A 17,282-nucleotide genomic window follows, 5' to 3' on the forward strand; every position below is an offset into this window, starting at 1 on the left:
TGTTTTTGTTGTTAATTAAATGAGCTATTATATCTAAAGCATTTGGGAAGTACCTGGCAATTAATAAATGGTATAAAACGCTAACTATTGTGCTTGTCTATCCATTTTCCCCGTGTAAATCACTACATTAAAATGCCAGAGGGGCACACTTTATACAAAGAGACCTACAGAAAGAAGTAATGTGCCTTATGCCATTCTTTAGATGTCACCTTTCAACATTCATCCAATTATCATCTGACTACTCGTAATATTTTCAGACGATAATCTATTTTGATTTCCTAACCATTTTGCTACCATAAAAGTTAGATGTATACTACACCAAAGAGAGGTGGGTTTGGACAGAGCAGTTTTAAATGATACAGATCATTCCATCTTGTACTATTGAAGAGTTTTTTGTTGTTGTTGCAAATAGGTATACACTGAGTTCAGGACATCTTATTTTTTCCCTTAATAATTCCATGCCCCTTCTTTCACTCTGAGTCACTGGTTCTCTCCCCCATCTCCTTCTAGGGGAATTTTTCAAGGGTTACTGCCAGGCTGCCTCCATTTTCCTAGGGCTACTCATTTCTCAGCCCAAATCTGGTTTCCTTTTTTACCACTCTACTGAAATGACTCATAGGCAAGGTCCCCACAAGTTGCCATGCCGTTAACTGAAGGTCATTCTTCTGTCTTTGCTTTCTTAGAATAACTCTACCAATTGAACTCTATGACAATGTATGCTCATTGCTCTCTTATTTAACATTTTTTATTTAGTCTTAGCTGACTCATCTTATAGGACTTTCTGAGTATTGAGTCAATTTCTCAAAGTATGTGTCTTCAATCATTTCTATGAATATTGACCCTTGAGTATATATCTCTCAGGTAGAGTGCAGTTCTTTTCTGAGCTCCATATCCACATATTAGGATGTCTTTGAGATCCCCATTCGGAGGCTTGGCAGGTACCTCAAATTCAATGTCAATTAAAACCAGCTCGTGCTGTTCTTTTCATGGCTGCTCCTATCATTTGCTCTTAGCAAACACCATCTTCCCAGAGCTGACAATGCAAGACTGAGTGCCATCTTTGTCTCTACTCTCTCTCTCACCCAGAGTCAAGCAACTGATAAGTCCTGCTCAATTTTTCTCCTGACCATCTCACAATTTTACTTGTAGTTTTCCCCATGGACACTACTGAAGGCTCAGACTACCATCAGTTTACCAAGACTACTCAGATCGGCTCTTCTTTGAACCTTCATAATTGTTATCTGCCCACCGCAGCCAAAATCTTCTTTTTAAAACTTGAATCAACAAACATCATCGCTTTTGAAAAGTATCTGTTTCCGGTCTGGCTTTACCAAGGGAATGTAGTCTGTTTCGCTCAGGTAGGTCATCAGCATTTGATATATGTTCATTAAATGATAAATGACACGAAAAAGAATCAAAAGGCTTTTTTTTTTCCATGCACAAATATATTTTCCTGTGATATATATGTAATAATGACTTCTCCCATATAAGACATCATTTAAAAGTTTATAGTGGACATGGCAAGCATATAAATAATATCACACAACATTTGCTGTGCCGCAAATGCAAGAAATTACTTCCTCTGATAGACCGTGCTAATCTACCCAGCTCAGCCCTCTGTCTACATGGAAGGGCAGTGAAGAAAAGTTGACTATGACTTAGTCAATTAATCTTGTATTTCCTGAGTGTCTATTAGGTGCCAGACAGGATGGTCTAGCCAGTGGAGGACAGCTGAGGGCAAAAGCCCTGGTAAATATGAGCTACAGCAGAATATGGCAAATGCCAGAAAGATACAAGATGTGGGGGTGCAAGAGAGAAGGGTGGAATCCAATTCAGACAAGGAAATGAAAGAAAGTCTATTTGGGGCAGGAAGCATTTGAAGCTTTTAAAGGAGGACAGAATTTGGGCACCTGGGTGTCTCAGTTGGTGGCTCTTGATTATGGCTCAGGTCATGATCTCACAGTTGTGAGATTGAGCCCTGCATCGGGCATCTCACTGAGCACAGAGCCTGCTTGGGATTTTTTCTCTGCTTCTCTCTGCTCTTCTTCCCCACTCATGCTCTCTCATTCTCAATATAAACAAACATTTAAAGAAAATAAAGAAAGGTAGAATTTCAGAAACCTGAGAGAAAGTATTCCTAGTGAAAAGAACAGTTGGAATGAGGATTCATCTGGCATAAGGTAATCGCCGTGACTCGTGAGAGGCTATGAAGGTCTTCGCTTAGGAGGTGGTGATCAGAAATGAACACGATAACATGTCAGTCAACACTGGATCTACACATTTATAGGTTGGGAGGTGGGTAAAGGAACACAGATGACAACAAAGGGGATGCCCAGAGTCTCCCAGCCCAGAAGACGCCAGAGCCAGGAAGGGAAACAAGGAAATTAGAAGGAGACTATGCCCTTAAGTGTCCCGAGCACATCGAGTGAGAAATAACAGAGTTTCTGACCCACTGAAAAATAGATGTCTTTAAGATGTCCAGGCAGGGCTGGAAACGGGAGTGTGAAGTTTGAGAAGAGGACCAGGAACACTCGGCTAAACTTCAACATTCCTACTAAATTCTCTTTAATGATCATACTGTGAATCCACAATCCATACATTTTATCTAAAGCATTCTGGAATCTTTCTTCTGAGTTTGGTTATTTATACACATCCTCACATTCCCCTCACTGCTAACATTTTGAACCTTCAAAGTCTCCTCAATCAATTAACAATTGTTTTCCATTTACAATTTATTAAAGGTTGATTCGGTCCCGAATTCCAGCTGCCATCTGTGTCCTAAACTTAATGCTCAGAATTCCTGTTGGGCTACAGAGAGGAGAAGGGTACCTACTGATGGCTTCTTGTGGGATAAATTACGTCATTTTGAAACCGGATATAGCAAAATGAACAACGATAAAGTATCGGTTCTAGTTTTAAATAAATAAGGGGTTATTTTGCTTGCTGAAAGTTTTCATTCAAATGACTGATCAGATCTCACATGTCTGTTTAAAAATGTCTGACTGAGGTCGTTACAAAATGACAGACTGTGATAAACTACATGATAGTTGGGAGCGAGACAATGAGGCATTGTTTACACAGAAGATTGAGTAACTGGTTTCACAAAAGAGGTTCTTGGATATCTATTGTATGTACAACTAAGAGATTTACTGGAGCTTTTACAATTTCTGCAAGGCTCTTTTCCAGCCAGCTTCATTAACTTGAAGCAAATCAAATCATGCAGAAATCTGGCTCAGCCAGAAAGAAACCCAGGAAGATATAATATGAAGAAAAACAGACACGGGATGATAAGGTTTAGAATCTTTGGCATTTTTCATAAACATTTTGTTTGAAGATTATTAAATTACAACCCAGAGAGGGGAAAAAAAAATAACAAAACTCACTATTAAATCCGGTCCTTTTCCCCTCGATTTTTCTTTACAATACGTATACATATATAATATATATAAAACTGCACAATGTGTCAACAAAATACAGTCTTTACAACTTAAATATCATTTGAACGTAAAGATATTGGCATTCATTGATATATGCAGAAAATCGGGGTTTTTACTTGAGGGGGTACTGTCAAATGGGGGCTTAGGCATCAGATACACTTCAGGATTTGGGGATGGTGCTTCTCTAGGAATGGGGTTCTGAGATAAAGATGGATTGCGTGTAGCTTATTTTGCTCAGGAACAAAAGACCATTTCGGACTGCTAACTTATTTTTACTTTCTGCTCAAAAACACGGACAAATGAAGTGATTACGACTATCAGGTGAGCAGCTTGATTAGTAATTAGTCCCTTGCTCCCCAGCCTTTACCTTTCTAAATACTTTCAGAATTCATTTATCCATCCCCTGCTTTCTGAAGCTATAATATTGACATTTTATTTTGGAAAGATGCAAAGTCAAGTCAGAAGAAATGGCGTTTTTAAGGCAACAAACACTCTCGTGAAGGCTTGACTTCGTGGACGAGTGGTCCTTTCGGACCTAACGGGGCCTTCCATTGCCAGCAATGGACGGTGAAACACGCTGGCATCCAGCGCAGAGGTGTTGACTACAGTCTTCCATATCTGTCTTCACTAATCACGGCTGAAAGAATCCCAAAGACTTGATCTAATCCTGGTCATTATAAAAAAAAAAATCTACTTATAATATATACTTTTTCGGGAGATGATGGCTATTCAGAGAAACCGACGCACTCCGATGAACAATAATCTGCAAGGAGTGCGCAGATGGGAGTAGACATGACTGGATCTTCCGGACAATCTCGAGGGCATCCGATAACAAGTTCAAAACCCCTCTGGAATCCAGGTGGTATCCCGGCTGTTCTCGAAGAAGCCATTCAGCCCCCTGGCAGTCCTGCTTTCCCTTCTGTTGGAGAAGGGGCATCGGTCTTTCGCAGTCTTTGGATCTTTTTTCCATTGGAGGGGCCAACCTGCTGGGCAACTGGTACACCCATGCACGTGGACGTGCACACAAGGCTGCCCATCGGTGCACGTGGGGGAGCGGGGAGAATCCAGGGAGGGCTCCACACAGCACGCGTTTCCAAATGACATCATGGGGACCGCGGGTGAAACAGAGATAGCCTTGGTGTAATCAACCCGATGGGGAATCGAGGGCTGGTGTCCAATGTTGGCGCGCGTCCTAGACGGCGCTGCGCTTCTTCCGAAGGGGACTCTGGCTGCTACAGGGTCTCAGTTCGGCGTACTGCACCTGTGAAAACAAACGGCAGGGCCGCCGGCGGTTAGGTAACCCTAGCTGGCCCCAGTGTGTGTTAATGGCTCCCCGAGGACAAACCGAGGCGAAGGAAGAAAGGTTCAAAGGTAATGAATCATTTTCTAAACACAGGAACACGAAGGGATTAATTGCAGGAAGGATTTGAGAAGTCATGCATCATTTCTTGAAACCAAAATATTAAAAGCAGATTTTTTTTTCTAATGAGATGCACGGATTTCTACCTGCTCTCGGTGCTGCCAGACAATTTTAGTTTCTCGTTGGAGCCGTGTTCAACCACAAGAACACTTAGTAACTCCCTCTGGGGAATGTTTATCTTTGTATACGATGCAGCAGCTTACTAAGAAATATTCATTTTAAAAAATATCTAGAATCTTGGAGGGAAAAAAATTCTCTGCAAATGATATGCATTTATTTGGCCAGAGAGACAAAAAAAAATGTTGAAATTGATACTGGCCACAAAGTTAAATACATTACTCTTAACAATGAACTTCATTTGCCATATAATGGCTAAAACATCTGTGATAAACCTGAGTGCTTGTGGCGTCCCCGGTGGCAAACTGTCTATTGAGTTATTAGAAAGCATTCTTGGTGATACATTGGGAGGATCTCACTGGCAAAGTGTAGATCTGCCTCGAGTGCTCTTTTACTATGTCGCTCTGTACTCCTGTCACCTCCCAACTGGATGGCCGCTCTGAGGGGCGGCTGCCTCAACTGTGACTATGTGGAGACAACCCTTGTGGTGCGGTGTGCTTGATGGGGACTTCCTTTCTTCAAGGATACAGGGACCCCCTCACGTTGCAACTCAAGCGACAGTACATTGCAATCGCATTGCTTTGGCATGTGGGCTTTGATTGGCTGGTGGCGGAATGGCTTGATTTGAAGTATTGCATTACGGACCACATGTGCTCACTGTTTTTTAGCATTTGTGCCAAACTCCCCAAGGATATCATGCCCCATCACATATGTTGAGCTACACTTCGTAAAAAGCAGATTCAGGAAAAAAGCACCCTTTCCTTAGAGTGTTTTGTGAGGGGCCCCGAAGGGAGCAGTGGATGACATACCGGCCAATCTTCGATGCAAAACAAACAGGGGTCTGGTTACTGTTTTATAATCATGTAATGCAAATGTTAATAAGTAACCATATTCACAGAATGCAGTTAATAGCTAATTATATTATAAAATGGAGATTAAAGAAAAATAGCATCACGGAGTTTATTTTAATCTCTAGAACTCAGAATAGAGGGGAAACAAATTCTAGGGCTTTCAGCCCCGAGTCACTGCAATTTGCACATAGCTGCCTGGGAAGCAATGATGTGACCATGGCCCAAAGATGCAAATCGATATGTGATTTGGACTCTCTCAGATAATAAAGGGCTGTGTCTTTGATCTTCGAATTGATACTTCCTACCGTGGTCTCCCCATCTACCTATTCTGTGGCCGCAATGCTCCTTTAGAGAAATCATTGCCTGCCTTCCTTCCTCTGGATTTATGGCAGCCTGATCAGCAGGGGCCTGGATCAGATAGTCAATGAGACTTTCTGGTATCGTTGTCTTGCTTAATCTCAATGCATCCAAAGAAACCCGACGCCGCTGGACTAAGTGGCCATTACCTGTGAATAATACTTCTGATTGATCACCAATTATGACATGCCACCTCTGCCTCTATGTGTGTGAGAATGAGTGGGGGCTCTGCCCTCAGCATCCCTAAGTCTTCAGAGGGGAAAGGACAAAAGGGAAGCCTAGGAGATAATCGGCGGAAGCAAGAATAAAAAATGAAAAATAATCCCCTAAAACGCCTGCCGTCTGGAAGAGGGGAGCAGTAAGAAGCCCCCAGCTTGGGTTCTCCCATTTTCCCACTCACTGAGCCCATCTTATCCTCTTCAGGGAGGCAAGTGATGACAAAACATACGAACACTGTCGCACTATGCCCACACAGTGGGAGTTCTAGATCATTCTTAAGTAGCTCTTTGGCGGGGTAATTTTCCGTAATCATCTCAGGCGCAGGACAAAGGTTTCCTTGCTACCTCCCCACAAGCCAGGCCGCTTTAAGGATTTTCTGATTCGTTATCTCAATTACACAAGCACAGCCCTGTGCTCCTCTGGCTCGGGGGCTGGCCAGCCTTCAGGGCTGGGGTCGCCACTGGTGGTGGCCGTTCATTACGTACCTTTTGAACATCAGACGGTACCCTGGAGAGGAAGTCTAACAGCTCGTTATTGTCGATGGCATAGGGATTTCGAAGCTTCTTAGTAAATTTATTTATGCCTGAAAAATAGAAACACGAGTAGATCTCTTTTTCTGTCGGTGTGTCCATCTGTCTGTCTTTAAAACCTCTCCTGACTGGGGGGAGAGAGGGACATTCACAAGTAAAAATTAGTGTAAAACAATGACTAGACCTCAAGTCACACACTCGTTGCTGGCATATGAAATCATTCACAAATGCCTGGTCCTGAAGCAAGGGAGGGGAGGGTTCTGTTGGACAGCAGCGTTGCCTTCTTCGACTGTGAAAATCCCATTATAATTTCAGCAGCAGGCGGCAGAGCCACTCGTGAAAACAGTGGAACTCATTGGCTTTTTTGGACTACACTGATTAACAGCCTCCTCTGCTAAGAAAACAAACATCCCAGATGGGAAAAGGCCTTCATTAGCCCAAACAAGTCTCTGCTTGGGGGCTCTGGACCACACGTAGCAGTGGGAGGTGGAAGGGCGGGAGTTGCCTTTTTGTTGTTAAAAAGAAAACTGCTGCGGAAATCTCTCTCCCCTACTCCGACTCATTTTCACTGGTTTCTCTCCTCTCCCTGCAGAACAGAACCTGACATGTTGATTGTAACTTTGATGCTACAGGAAACTGTGAAAAGCTATTACTGGAAGTTATCTTGCGATGGTTGCTAACTTAATTTACGGACAGCAACGCTGCGCGTGGGTTTGTCTAGTCAATGGAGTCCCTGCTAATTTAGGCAGGGGACAGCAGTAATTAGAGGAGGGTCAACCTGCAAGCGGTCTTTGAAGGCTACACCTTGGGTGCCCAGGCAGGCCCAGGGGCAAGTTCTGCCTGTGATTTCTTCTCCAGAGGGATGCCTCCTCACTCTCAACCTCCTCACTCTCCTATTCTGCTCCTCAGAGCTGCTGTAAGAGCACATCAGCTGCTGTCTCTTCACCAGAGGTCAACTCTTTTCCATGCCCTGCTGAGTTTTCAAAAGCACAAAGACCAGGTGGCGGACTTCCAGAGCTTTGCCGCAGAGGGCTGGTTCCACAAAGCTTGTAGCTGAAGGCCTCGACCATCCCCGCGATGCCGAATGAATTTTCACCTTAGACGGGCCCTGACGTTTGCCCCAAGTCTTCCCCGACACATACACACTTTGATGTTTTACTTCATTAAACATTATTTTGCTTTCACCTAAGGACTGAACTTCCTGAGTGACTTGGTATCTGACACAACACTGACCTCCAGCTCCTTACAGGGTCACATTTACATCTGCTTTGCAAATGGGAGCCGGCCATTGTTCATGGTGGCTCGGTGGCAGGGCAGGGAAGGCTTCTGGTGAAGGACCCTTTTCCTCTCAAGTCAAAGCCCCACTATGCCTTCCTTCCCTTCTACCCCTATAGCAAGCTTCATGTTGCTAGCTGAAATTTCCCCGAGTTCCTTTAAACTAAAATACTCTCACTGTGTTATTCTAAAGACACTTAATTGTAGCATGGGCTTTTTGGCAAAAGAAAACAGACAAGGCGAAATGATGAAGGGAGACAAAGACGTATTGAGAAAAGATATATCTTCTATTGTTAATTATATATAGTGTGCGCATCTGGAGTCTTTACAAAGAGCAGCAAGGCAGGGATAATATCACAGCCGATCAAAACACTGCATTCTTAGTCACTGAGAAGATTATAAACCTGCACAGTAGCTCAAACGCACCAATAAGGGCAGAAGTAGCCCCACAATGCACTGAGACTGTCTGTTTCAAAAACTTAGGATAGAAATTATAAGGTGCTGAGATTGCACGCTGCAAAAGCACACCTTATTTTGTAAAGCCATCAAATGTCAGTAATTCCACAGTACTATCTACTACATGAGCACACCCAAGTGTTAACAGGGGGTCATCGACTCCTGGGTCATTACTGAGGGCAAGGAACAAGGGTCATGGAACAGCAATGTCTGGGCCCCAGCTCCGGCATTACCATGGGTTAGCTGCATGGTTGCAGACAAAGCACTTAACCTTTCTGTGCCTCAGACTACTTACACTAAACTCTGAGTAATAAAGATCTGTCCTATTGTATATATATGTGTGTATATATATATATACATATGCATATATATGCATATATATATATAGTTTCCTAGGTTGAGGGCAAAATTATGTTGGACAAAACAAACTAGAAGATTCTGTAATCTGAAATTCTGTAACAATGAAGGGGCTACCATCATTACTCCAGATACCAACAAGCCAAAACCCAGAGGGGGCAGTAAGAGAAGAATCGTTATACTATGAGGCATTCCAAATTTGGAAGTTGTACCTTTATCAGTAGCATGATCGACACACGTTTTGATTTTTTAACCTAAATACAGATAGGCAGAGGGTATGTCTGCTGTGAAATTTTAATTTTATAGTCCATGAAAAATGTGGGATCCAAATACCGAGGGATAACATTTGGCAAAGACACTATCACTTAGTGGTCTGGACCACAGAGTGAACAGATCACTGGAGTGGAATGAGATCACCAGGAAAAACAAAAACAAAAAAATCGCTTGAAGAAAGTTGGAAAAATTGGATGCCTGCTTTGCACGTGTGGCCACAGGTAAATAAGGACCTGCAAGTGAATTTTAACACTAATTTTTAGATACTTATATGAGTGAATGGGACGTAGCCTTGACTTTGATACATCAGTAGGAGTGGGTGAGGTGAGGTTGAGGGTTCTTGCTTGCACATGTATCCAACACTAAGTGCTCGCCACCAAAAAGACAACGTGTTACCACAAACAGAGACACAAATCTGAATGACTCATGGGTCCTTCTTTCAAGAAGCTCAAAATCTAGCTTGGTAGTTCATATCCACCTTGGAACAACAGAAGTACCTCACACCAGAACTCCAGTGTCTATGATGTCAACAGACTGGAAGGAATATGAAAAACCTTTCAAAGGGGACAGAAAACTCACTTGGGATCTGACCCTAAGAAATTCCTTGCCTCCTAGAAATACATCAAATAAGTGATCACAATTCAGGAGATATGGTTTCCTTAAGAAATTTTCAACTATCCCCCTTAAATCACTTCTCACATAATTTTCAAAACCTATACTCCCACACTAGAGAGGTGGGTGGTTGTTTACAGCCATACCACCCTGAAAGTCTATGGCCATACCACCCTGAACACACCCGATCTCATCAGATCTCAGAAGCTAAGCAGGGTCGGGCCTGGTTAGTACTTGGATGGGAGAGGTGGGTGATGGGCTCCAAAGAAATGCCATTATGTAGATCACAGCTATGAAATGCAGACTCATCCATTCATTAAATACTTGTCAAGTACTTGTTCAAGATCTACCGCCTCTATGTAGCTTCACTAGGAATAACAGGCTGAAGAGGAAAGAAAAATGTCTCACCCTTCAAAACCTTACAATGAAGTTGGAGAGTCAAGGGATGTTCCTTATAGCTATGATGAAATTAGGCTGCTTTCAGTAATTCCTGTACTTCAGAATTAGTTCTACAAGCATATTATTTGATGTATAGAATATGGAGATAGAGAAAATACAGTTAAATAAATTTGTTCCAAAGGGTTAAAAACATTGGACCAAAAAAAAATAAAATAAAAAATTTTAGGATCTTACTCACCACTTTTAGGACTCAATGAAAACAAATACATAACTTTGAATAAGAAATCATCTTCCAATCCTTAATACAGTTAAAAGGAACAGTAGAAATTTAAGACCTATGCAGTGATCTTCTACGTGGGAAAGACTCTGAGAAGGATACAATCACAGAGGAGAGGGTGCAAAGGAATGTTCTGGGTCCATGTTAGCAAATAACTAATTTGTCTTGGAAAAGACAATAGAATTGTAGAGTGTGCTCCAGGATGCCATGACACGTTTTACTCAATGAGGCAATCGATCCTGTGTGGATTGCAAGGCTTTTGACTACATCATACATGGTAAACTCAACAATGAACTATAAACCTCTGTCTAGAATGTAAAACTAAAGGACCAGACACAGAAGGCAAAGCACAAAGGGTTACTCTGTCAGCTCAGGAGAACATAATAAACTCCATGCTATTCAACAATGTCATCTATAATCACAATTATAAAACAGCAATATCTTATTGATTTGATGCAAAACTTTGGTGGTGGAGAGCTGCCAAGATCTCAGAGGATAAGATCAGAAGTCAAAGCAATTTTCAGTAAACAAAAAGAGGGACTGGAATTCCCAAACTGACAACTGCAGGAGCAGATACAGCCTCATCTTCTTTGTGGAGGGAAAGATGCAGAAAAGCAAATCAAGTGTGTTCTAGAATGATTAGGAAATCAGGAGAAACAGGGTTTGACAAGCTGACCATGCATTCAGCTGACACTGACTTAAAAATGAACAGAATATTGGCCAAATAATTGTAGTAAGTTTGAATCATGTTTTGGTTAGGGTCAGACAACAGTTTTAAGATCTGGGTTTTAAATGGATTTGGGAACTCATTCTTAATTAAAAGCAATTAAGAAAGAGTGAGATTATTCAGTCTATATAGATAACATTTAGTACAGAATGTATTCTGGGAAATACTTTTACAAAATGCTCCTTTTTGATCAATGGACATGAAGAGCTCCGCGCTCTCTTTCTAAGGGTCTGTGGACCAATGTGCTAGCATTGCTGCAAAACAGAGAAACAAACACAAAAACGAAGAATGACTAGAAGACTTTCCCCAAGAGTGAAAGCCATCAAGGCTTATCACAGACCCCTAAAGAGGGAAATCAGAATATCTTTTTTGTTTCTCAGGCTTGCAATAAAAGAGAGATACTTCTTTATATGGGATTTTCACTTCCTAGACAACACACAGGACCAGTGGATTATGCTCTATCAAAATTTCTGGAGTTTTATAAATTATTATATTTTTTCAATGACTTTTCCCAATTCAGAATGCCTACATTTGGCTTTCCTCATCAGCAGGATCCTACTCCTGTGGGTTCTCTTCGAAAAGGTCTACATTTAATGGTTTTAGAAAGGTTGTAGGTTTTTATCTGACATTTGCAGACTCTCCGCTTTTGCTTAAAGATGAATGCATCTTAAGGCAGTCACTTGTATTTGTAACTTCTCTGAACATCTTAACATCTGAGGATCCCTGGAAAGGGGTGGCTATGACCGAGAACTCAGCACTCGTCTAGGAGCGAAGTAATAGAACATGACGACGGGCAGACTCTTACGGAAAAGGGTTGATTGCTTCTCCGACAATTAATTGACTGTAATGCACCCTCCTTCTATCACCCCAGAGCCCACCCAGCGACAGACACAAATATTCACAAAGCTGCTTATATTTTGTCCAGCTGCTAGTTGGAGCAGTAAGTCAAGTCATGACATTTATTTCGAGTTTGTGATTTTTGTTTCTCCTTTCATAAATCAGCTACACGTTATATAGGCACACCATTTACCCTGCTAAATAATAGCTTCCTCTTCCATCAGGCCCGGGTTAGGGAGTAGCTACCTCCCTTCCTCTCTGCTGCTTCTGGATTTAAGTATTGGGTTAGGTTATTTTTCCTCCAGGAGAGATGAAGTGTCAGAGGCAACCTGGCAGGGGCCAGACCTACTTTTACATTATGGAAAGGGCGAGATGCAGGTGTTTGCTCACTGTTTGAATAACAGTGTTTCCTGAAAGTTAACTGGGCCCCAGCAATATATGATTCAAGAGTATTTATGACTATGAAAGCCCAAAGGGAAACCACATGCACAATCACATTTTTATTTGATTGCAATTATGCAAGAGGTCTATAAATATCTATGCTGATTGTTCACGCAATTGGCCTTTTCTGGGAGGTCCTGGAAGTTTTTGGTTCCCCAAATGCCTTCCTTAATCTCATGTTTAACTGCCAGCAAGAGCACATTTAAAGTTTATAGTCCCACTTTACAAATGAGTAACTGGTTCTTACCTGAAATTGACTGCTTGCAAAAAGACCATGCCAAACTTACCCCAGATTAAAACGATGTACCGGAGTGGAATAAAATACAAAGTGACAGTGGCCACTGCCAGGATCAGACAGGCCAGGAAGGAAAGGAAGGGGACCGTCCAGTTAAATGTGCTGCAGACAAACCACAAAGATGTCATTTTCTCACATGTCTAGCACAGCTATACATTCATCTGGCCATGTTTATTTTTTGTAATGTTTTATTTTATTTTATTTTTTAAGAGACAGAGAGGGACAGGGCACAAGCAGGGGAGGGGCAGAGAGAGAGGGAGACACAGAATCCGAAGCAGGCTCCAGGCTCTGAGCTGTTAGAACAGAGCCCCATGTGAGGCTTGAACCCGCAAATGATAAGATCATGACCTGAACAAAGTCGGACACGTAACCAACTAAGCCACCCAGTAGCCCCTAAAAACCACAGATTTAAATCTAAATATATCAGTAACCACATTAAATCTGAATGGACTATAAACTATAATTAAAAGTTAGTGATTGTCAGAAACATAAAAGATATTTAAGTCATAAACAGAAAATAATAGGAAAAGATCTATTATGAGGAAACTGATAAGTGGGAAGTGTATAGTCATATTAATATTAGTTAAGATACTAAGGCAAAATTTCACTTATTGTTTAGAGGTAAATACATCACTTCCAACTGTTTCACAATCTAATTCACCAGGAAACTACAACAATTTTAATATGTACAACCCACTTCACATAGCTTTGGAACAGAGAAGGCAAAAACTGACCAAGCTACAAGGAGAAATAGATCCACAGTGGAAAGCTTTCACACACATCTCCACATAATTGATACAGGAAGCCCAAACAAAGAAAAAAATCAGAATGTAAAACATTGAATGTAATTAACAAATTTAACCAATGAATATATAATTACAGAACAATATACTAGATAACCTTTTCAAGCTGACATGGGAAAATTTACAAAAGTAGAACATGCTCTCAATCAATATTTGCTGACCATAGAGCAATTAAATTCGAAACCAGGAACAAAAAGAAAACCAAAAAATCTCGATACACTTGGAAATTAGCAATATGCTTCTTGGCCAAGGAAGACATAAAAACAGAAGAAAAAAAAAGAGGTTTTACTAAAACTTGAGTGATAATGAAAATATCATCACCAAAATGTCTGGCCTGGAGCTAAAGTTGTGCTTATAGGCAATTGTAGAACTTTAAATGCTCTTTAAATGTTAGGAAAATTAGAAAAATTGAAAAAGAGTTAGAGGAGTGCCTGGGTGGCTCAGTCAGTTAAGCGTCCAGCTTCAGCTCAGGTCATGATGTCAGGGTTCATGGGTTTGAGCCCCATGTCGGGCTCTGTGCTGGCAGTTCAGAGCCTGGAGCCTGCTTTGGATTCTGTGTCTTCCTCCCTCTCTGACCCTCCCCTGCTCGAGCTATCTCTGTCTCTCAAAAATAAATTAAAATCATAAAAAAAAGATAAAGAGTTAGAAAAAAAATACTACATAAATCCCAAGGAAAATAAAAGGAAGAAAGAAAAAAAATAAGGGTACTAATAATGAAAAAGAAAACAGGTTAACAGGTATGATTAACAAAGGCCAGTGATAGTTCTTTCTAAAGACTAACATAATTGATTAATACCCATCAAGAAAGAAGATTAAACAAAATTAACATCAAGCATAAGAAAGTAGACAAAGCTATAGACCCTACTGACATTAAAGATAGGATTTTTATCCAATAAGAGGATTTTATTAACACATTTGTATCAAAAAGTAGAAAATTTAAACAAAATAGGGAAAATCCAGAAAATGACCATGTATAGAAACAGATGTGAGATCAGAATGGCTAAACACATACATATATTTTACAAAAACTGAATATTCAATGAATACCTTTCCCAAAAGAAAACTCCAGGCTCAGGTGCTTTACCAGCAAATTCTAGAAAATCTTAAAGGAAGCAATGAGGGGCACCTTGGTGGCTCAGTCAGTAAAGCGTCCGACTTCAGCTCAGGTCATGATCTTAGGGTTTGTGGGTTCGAGCCCCGCGTTGGGCTCTGTGCTGACAGCTCAGAGCCTGGAGCCTGCTTCAGATTCTGTGTCTCCCTCTCTCTCTCTGCCCCACCCCCACTCATGCTCTCTCTCTGTATCAATAATAAACATAAAAAAATTTTTTTAAAAAGGGAAGCAATGATACCAGGAGTATGCAAACTCTTCCAGATAATGATAGGAAGAACACTTCCACCTGTTGTATGAGTCTAGAATAATCTCTCCATAAGGAATTTTCAATAACAGAAAATTATAGATCAAATCTCATTAGTGATGATAGCTGCAATAATCCTATGCAAAGTTATAATAGTAAATAAAATACAGCAATATATAAAGAGATTACATAGCATGATGAAGTTGGGTTTATTCCATAAGTGAAAGTCTGGTTTACCATTTGAAAGTCAATCACAATAATAGACCACATTAACAAAAATAAATGAGAGAAAAGAAAACATCATCTCAGTGAATGCAGAAGAAACGCTTGAATAAACTCAACTCACATTCATGATAAAAACTCTTAGTAAACTATGAATAAAAGTGAACTTCCTTAATTTGATAAAACATCATTACAAAACCCTATAGCAAACATCATTTTTAGAATGAAATGGTGAAAGCTTTTTCTCTGATATCACACAGGAGAAAAGAGTGTTCACCCCTGCCATTTCTATTCTACCATAAAATTAGAAAATATAGGAAAATGTAGAAAAATTAAAAATAAGAAATAAACAATTATTCCTAGATAATATGCGTATGCAATAGAAAATTAAGGATAATAATCTTCAGATAAAAATGAAGATAAGTTTACCAAAATTCAGAAATACAAAGTCAATGTGGGAAAGTTAATTTCACTTCTATATGCCAGGAACAAACAAGTAAAAATGAAATCTGAAAAGAAGATACCATTTAAAATGCCATGAAACAAATCAAGTACTTAGGAATATATCTCACAAAAATGTGTCAAACTTCTATATATAAAACTCTAAAATAAGACTGAAATAAATTCAAGATGACCTAAATAGACAGAAGACTATATTAGAAAACTTAAAATTTTATCAAGATGTCGATTATTTCCCAATTAGTGTAATCCTTATAAAAATCTCAATAGTTGTCTGCATGTGTACAAACATGTCATGTGTCATGTGTGTTAGTAACAGGCACTAGAAGTGAAGATGTGTATCAGACACTCTCACAAACACCTGTCAGATTTGCTCTCCCAACAGCCAAGTCAGTTAACTCTTGTGTTTTCCCCTGAGCAACTCACAATTTTAGTGGAGAGCATTTTAATTTTAGGGGACATTCACTTTCTAAATTATTTTTAAATTTAAGACACAGAAAAAGAAAGTCAAGGCAGTTTGCCAAAAATAATATCCATAATAGTCAATATATTTATGCTAGTAATGCATGCCATCCACTGGTCTGAGTCCTTTATAGGTACTAATTCCTTTAATTCTTACAAAAATGTTATGAAGTAGGAATAATTATGACTCCCATTCTACAAATGAGGACTCAGTGTCAAAGAAGTTAAATAATTGGCCCCAGATCACTTACCTTCCACATAAGTGGCAGAATTGGGATCTGAATTCAGAAAGTCAGCTCAAGCGCCCTCTCACTGCCCCTATGGCAGGTACTTTAGAACACATACAAAAGTATATTTTGCTCACTTAATTTATTCAATACCCCTGTTCATACTGAGGACTTAATTCAAAGACATTATTCTGTAATACCTCTAATATACGAGAACTTACTAGACCTTCCCTCTATTATCATGGAGCATCTTATGTTAGTTTCCACCGAACACCCAAGGTTAATTAATCCTGATAAATCTAAGCTTTCCATCTGAAAATCAAACACTTTGTGAAACATTTTCACAGACTTCTCTAGTTTTCCTGACTTGAGAACTCTCTAAATTCCTAAGAAAGAAATCCCTGACTCAGGCAGTAATGAGACAAATGAGCCACACTCTTCAATGAGTTGGGGAAAAAAAAAAAATCAGTGAATCATCTTCATTCATTCCATCATTCAGGCCTACTAATATGTCCTAAGAATATCATTTTCACAGCTCCAAAGGACTAATCAAAAATGACTGTGGCTACATCTGGTAAGAGAGATCCAGCCCCATTGATACTTCTACCCCAAACTGGGTGTCCCAATAGCTGACCTTTATGTCCACGGAGCCATTATTTTCCCTGGTCTAGGACAAACGAAGTCTTCTGACTCTACTATAAATGGAAACAGGACTGCCTGGTCATATAATTCTAGATTACTCTTTTGTACTGTACTCCACATGATGCTTTCATTCACAAGGCATGGTTTTATACAACATTGTGAATTTTTCCTCACACCTAGCTTCTGGCCCTCTCTTTGGTCTGTCTGCCTTTGCTCTTTGTTCCTTTCAACA

General features: G+C 40.3%; 1 protein-coding gene across 5 annotated transcripts in view; it reads right to left on the reverse strand.

Annotated features, from left to right (window-relative positions):
• Positions 1 to 2,548: 2,548 nt before the first annotated feature.
• Positions 2,549 to 17,282, reverse strand: part of MCTP2 (multiple C2 and transmembrane domain containing 2) — a 244,352-nt gene continuing 229,618 nt past the window's right edge. For all 5 annotated transcript variants that reach the window (XM_029952127.1, XM_029952125.1, XM_029952126.1 and 2 more), the window contains 3 exons: positions 12,873 to 12,982; positions 6,887 to 6,984; positions 2,549 to 4,698 (listed from right to left, as the gene is read on the reverse strand). In XM_029952127.1, coding sequence (XP_029807987.1) covers positions 4,630 to 4,698; positions 6,887 to 6,984; positions 12,873 to 12,982 — 277 coding nt within the window. In that variant the 3' untranslated portion in view covers positions 2,549 to 4,629. The remainder of the gene's footprint in view (positions 4,699 to 6,886; positions 6,985 to 12,872; positions 12,983 to 17,282) is intronic.

The sequence above is a fragment of the Suricata suricatta genome, chromosome 9 (genome assembly GCF_006229205.1).
Source record: "Suricata suricatta isolate VVHF042 chromosome 9, meerkat_22Aug2017_6uvM2_HiC, whole genome shotgun sequence".
In the NCBI taxonomy this organism is placed as follows: Eukaryota; Metazoa; Chordata; class Mammalia; order Carnivora; family Herpestidae; genus Suricata; species Suricata suricatta.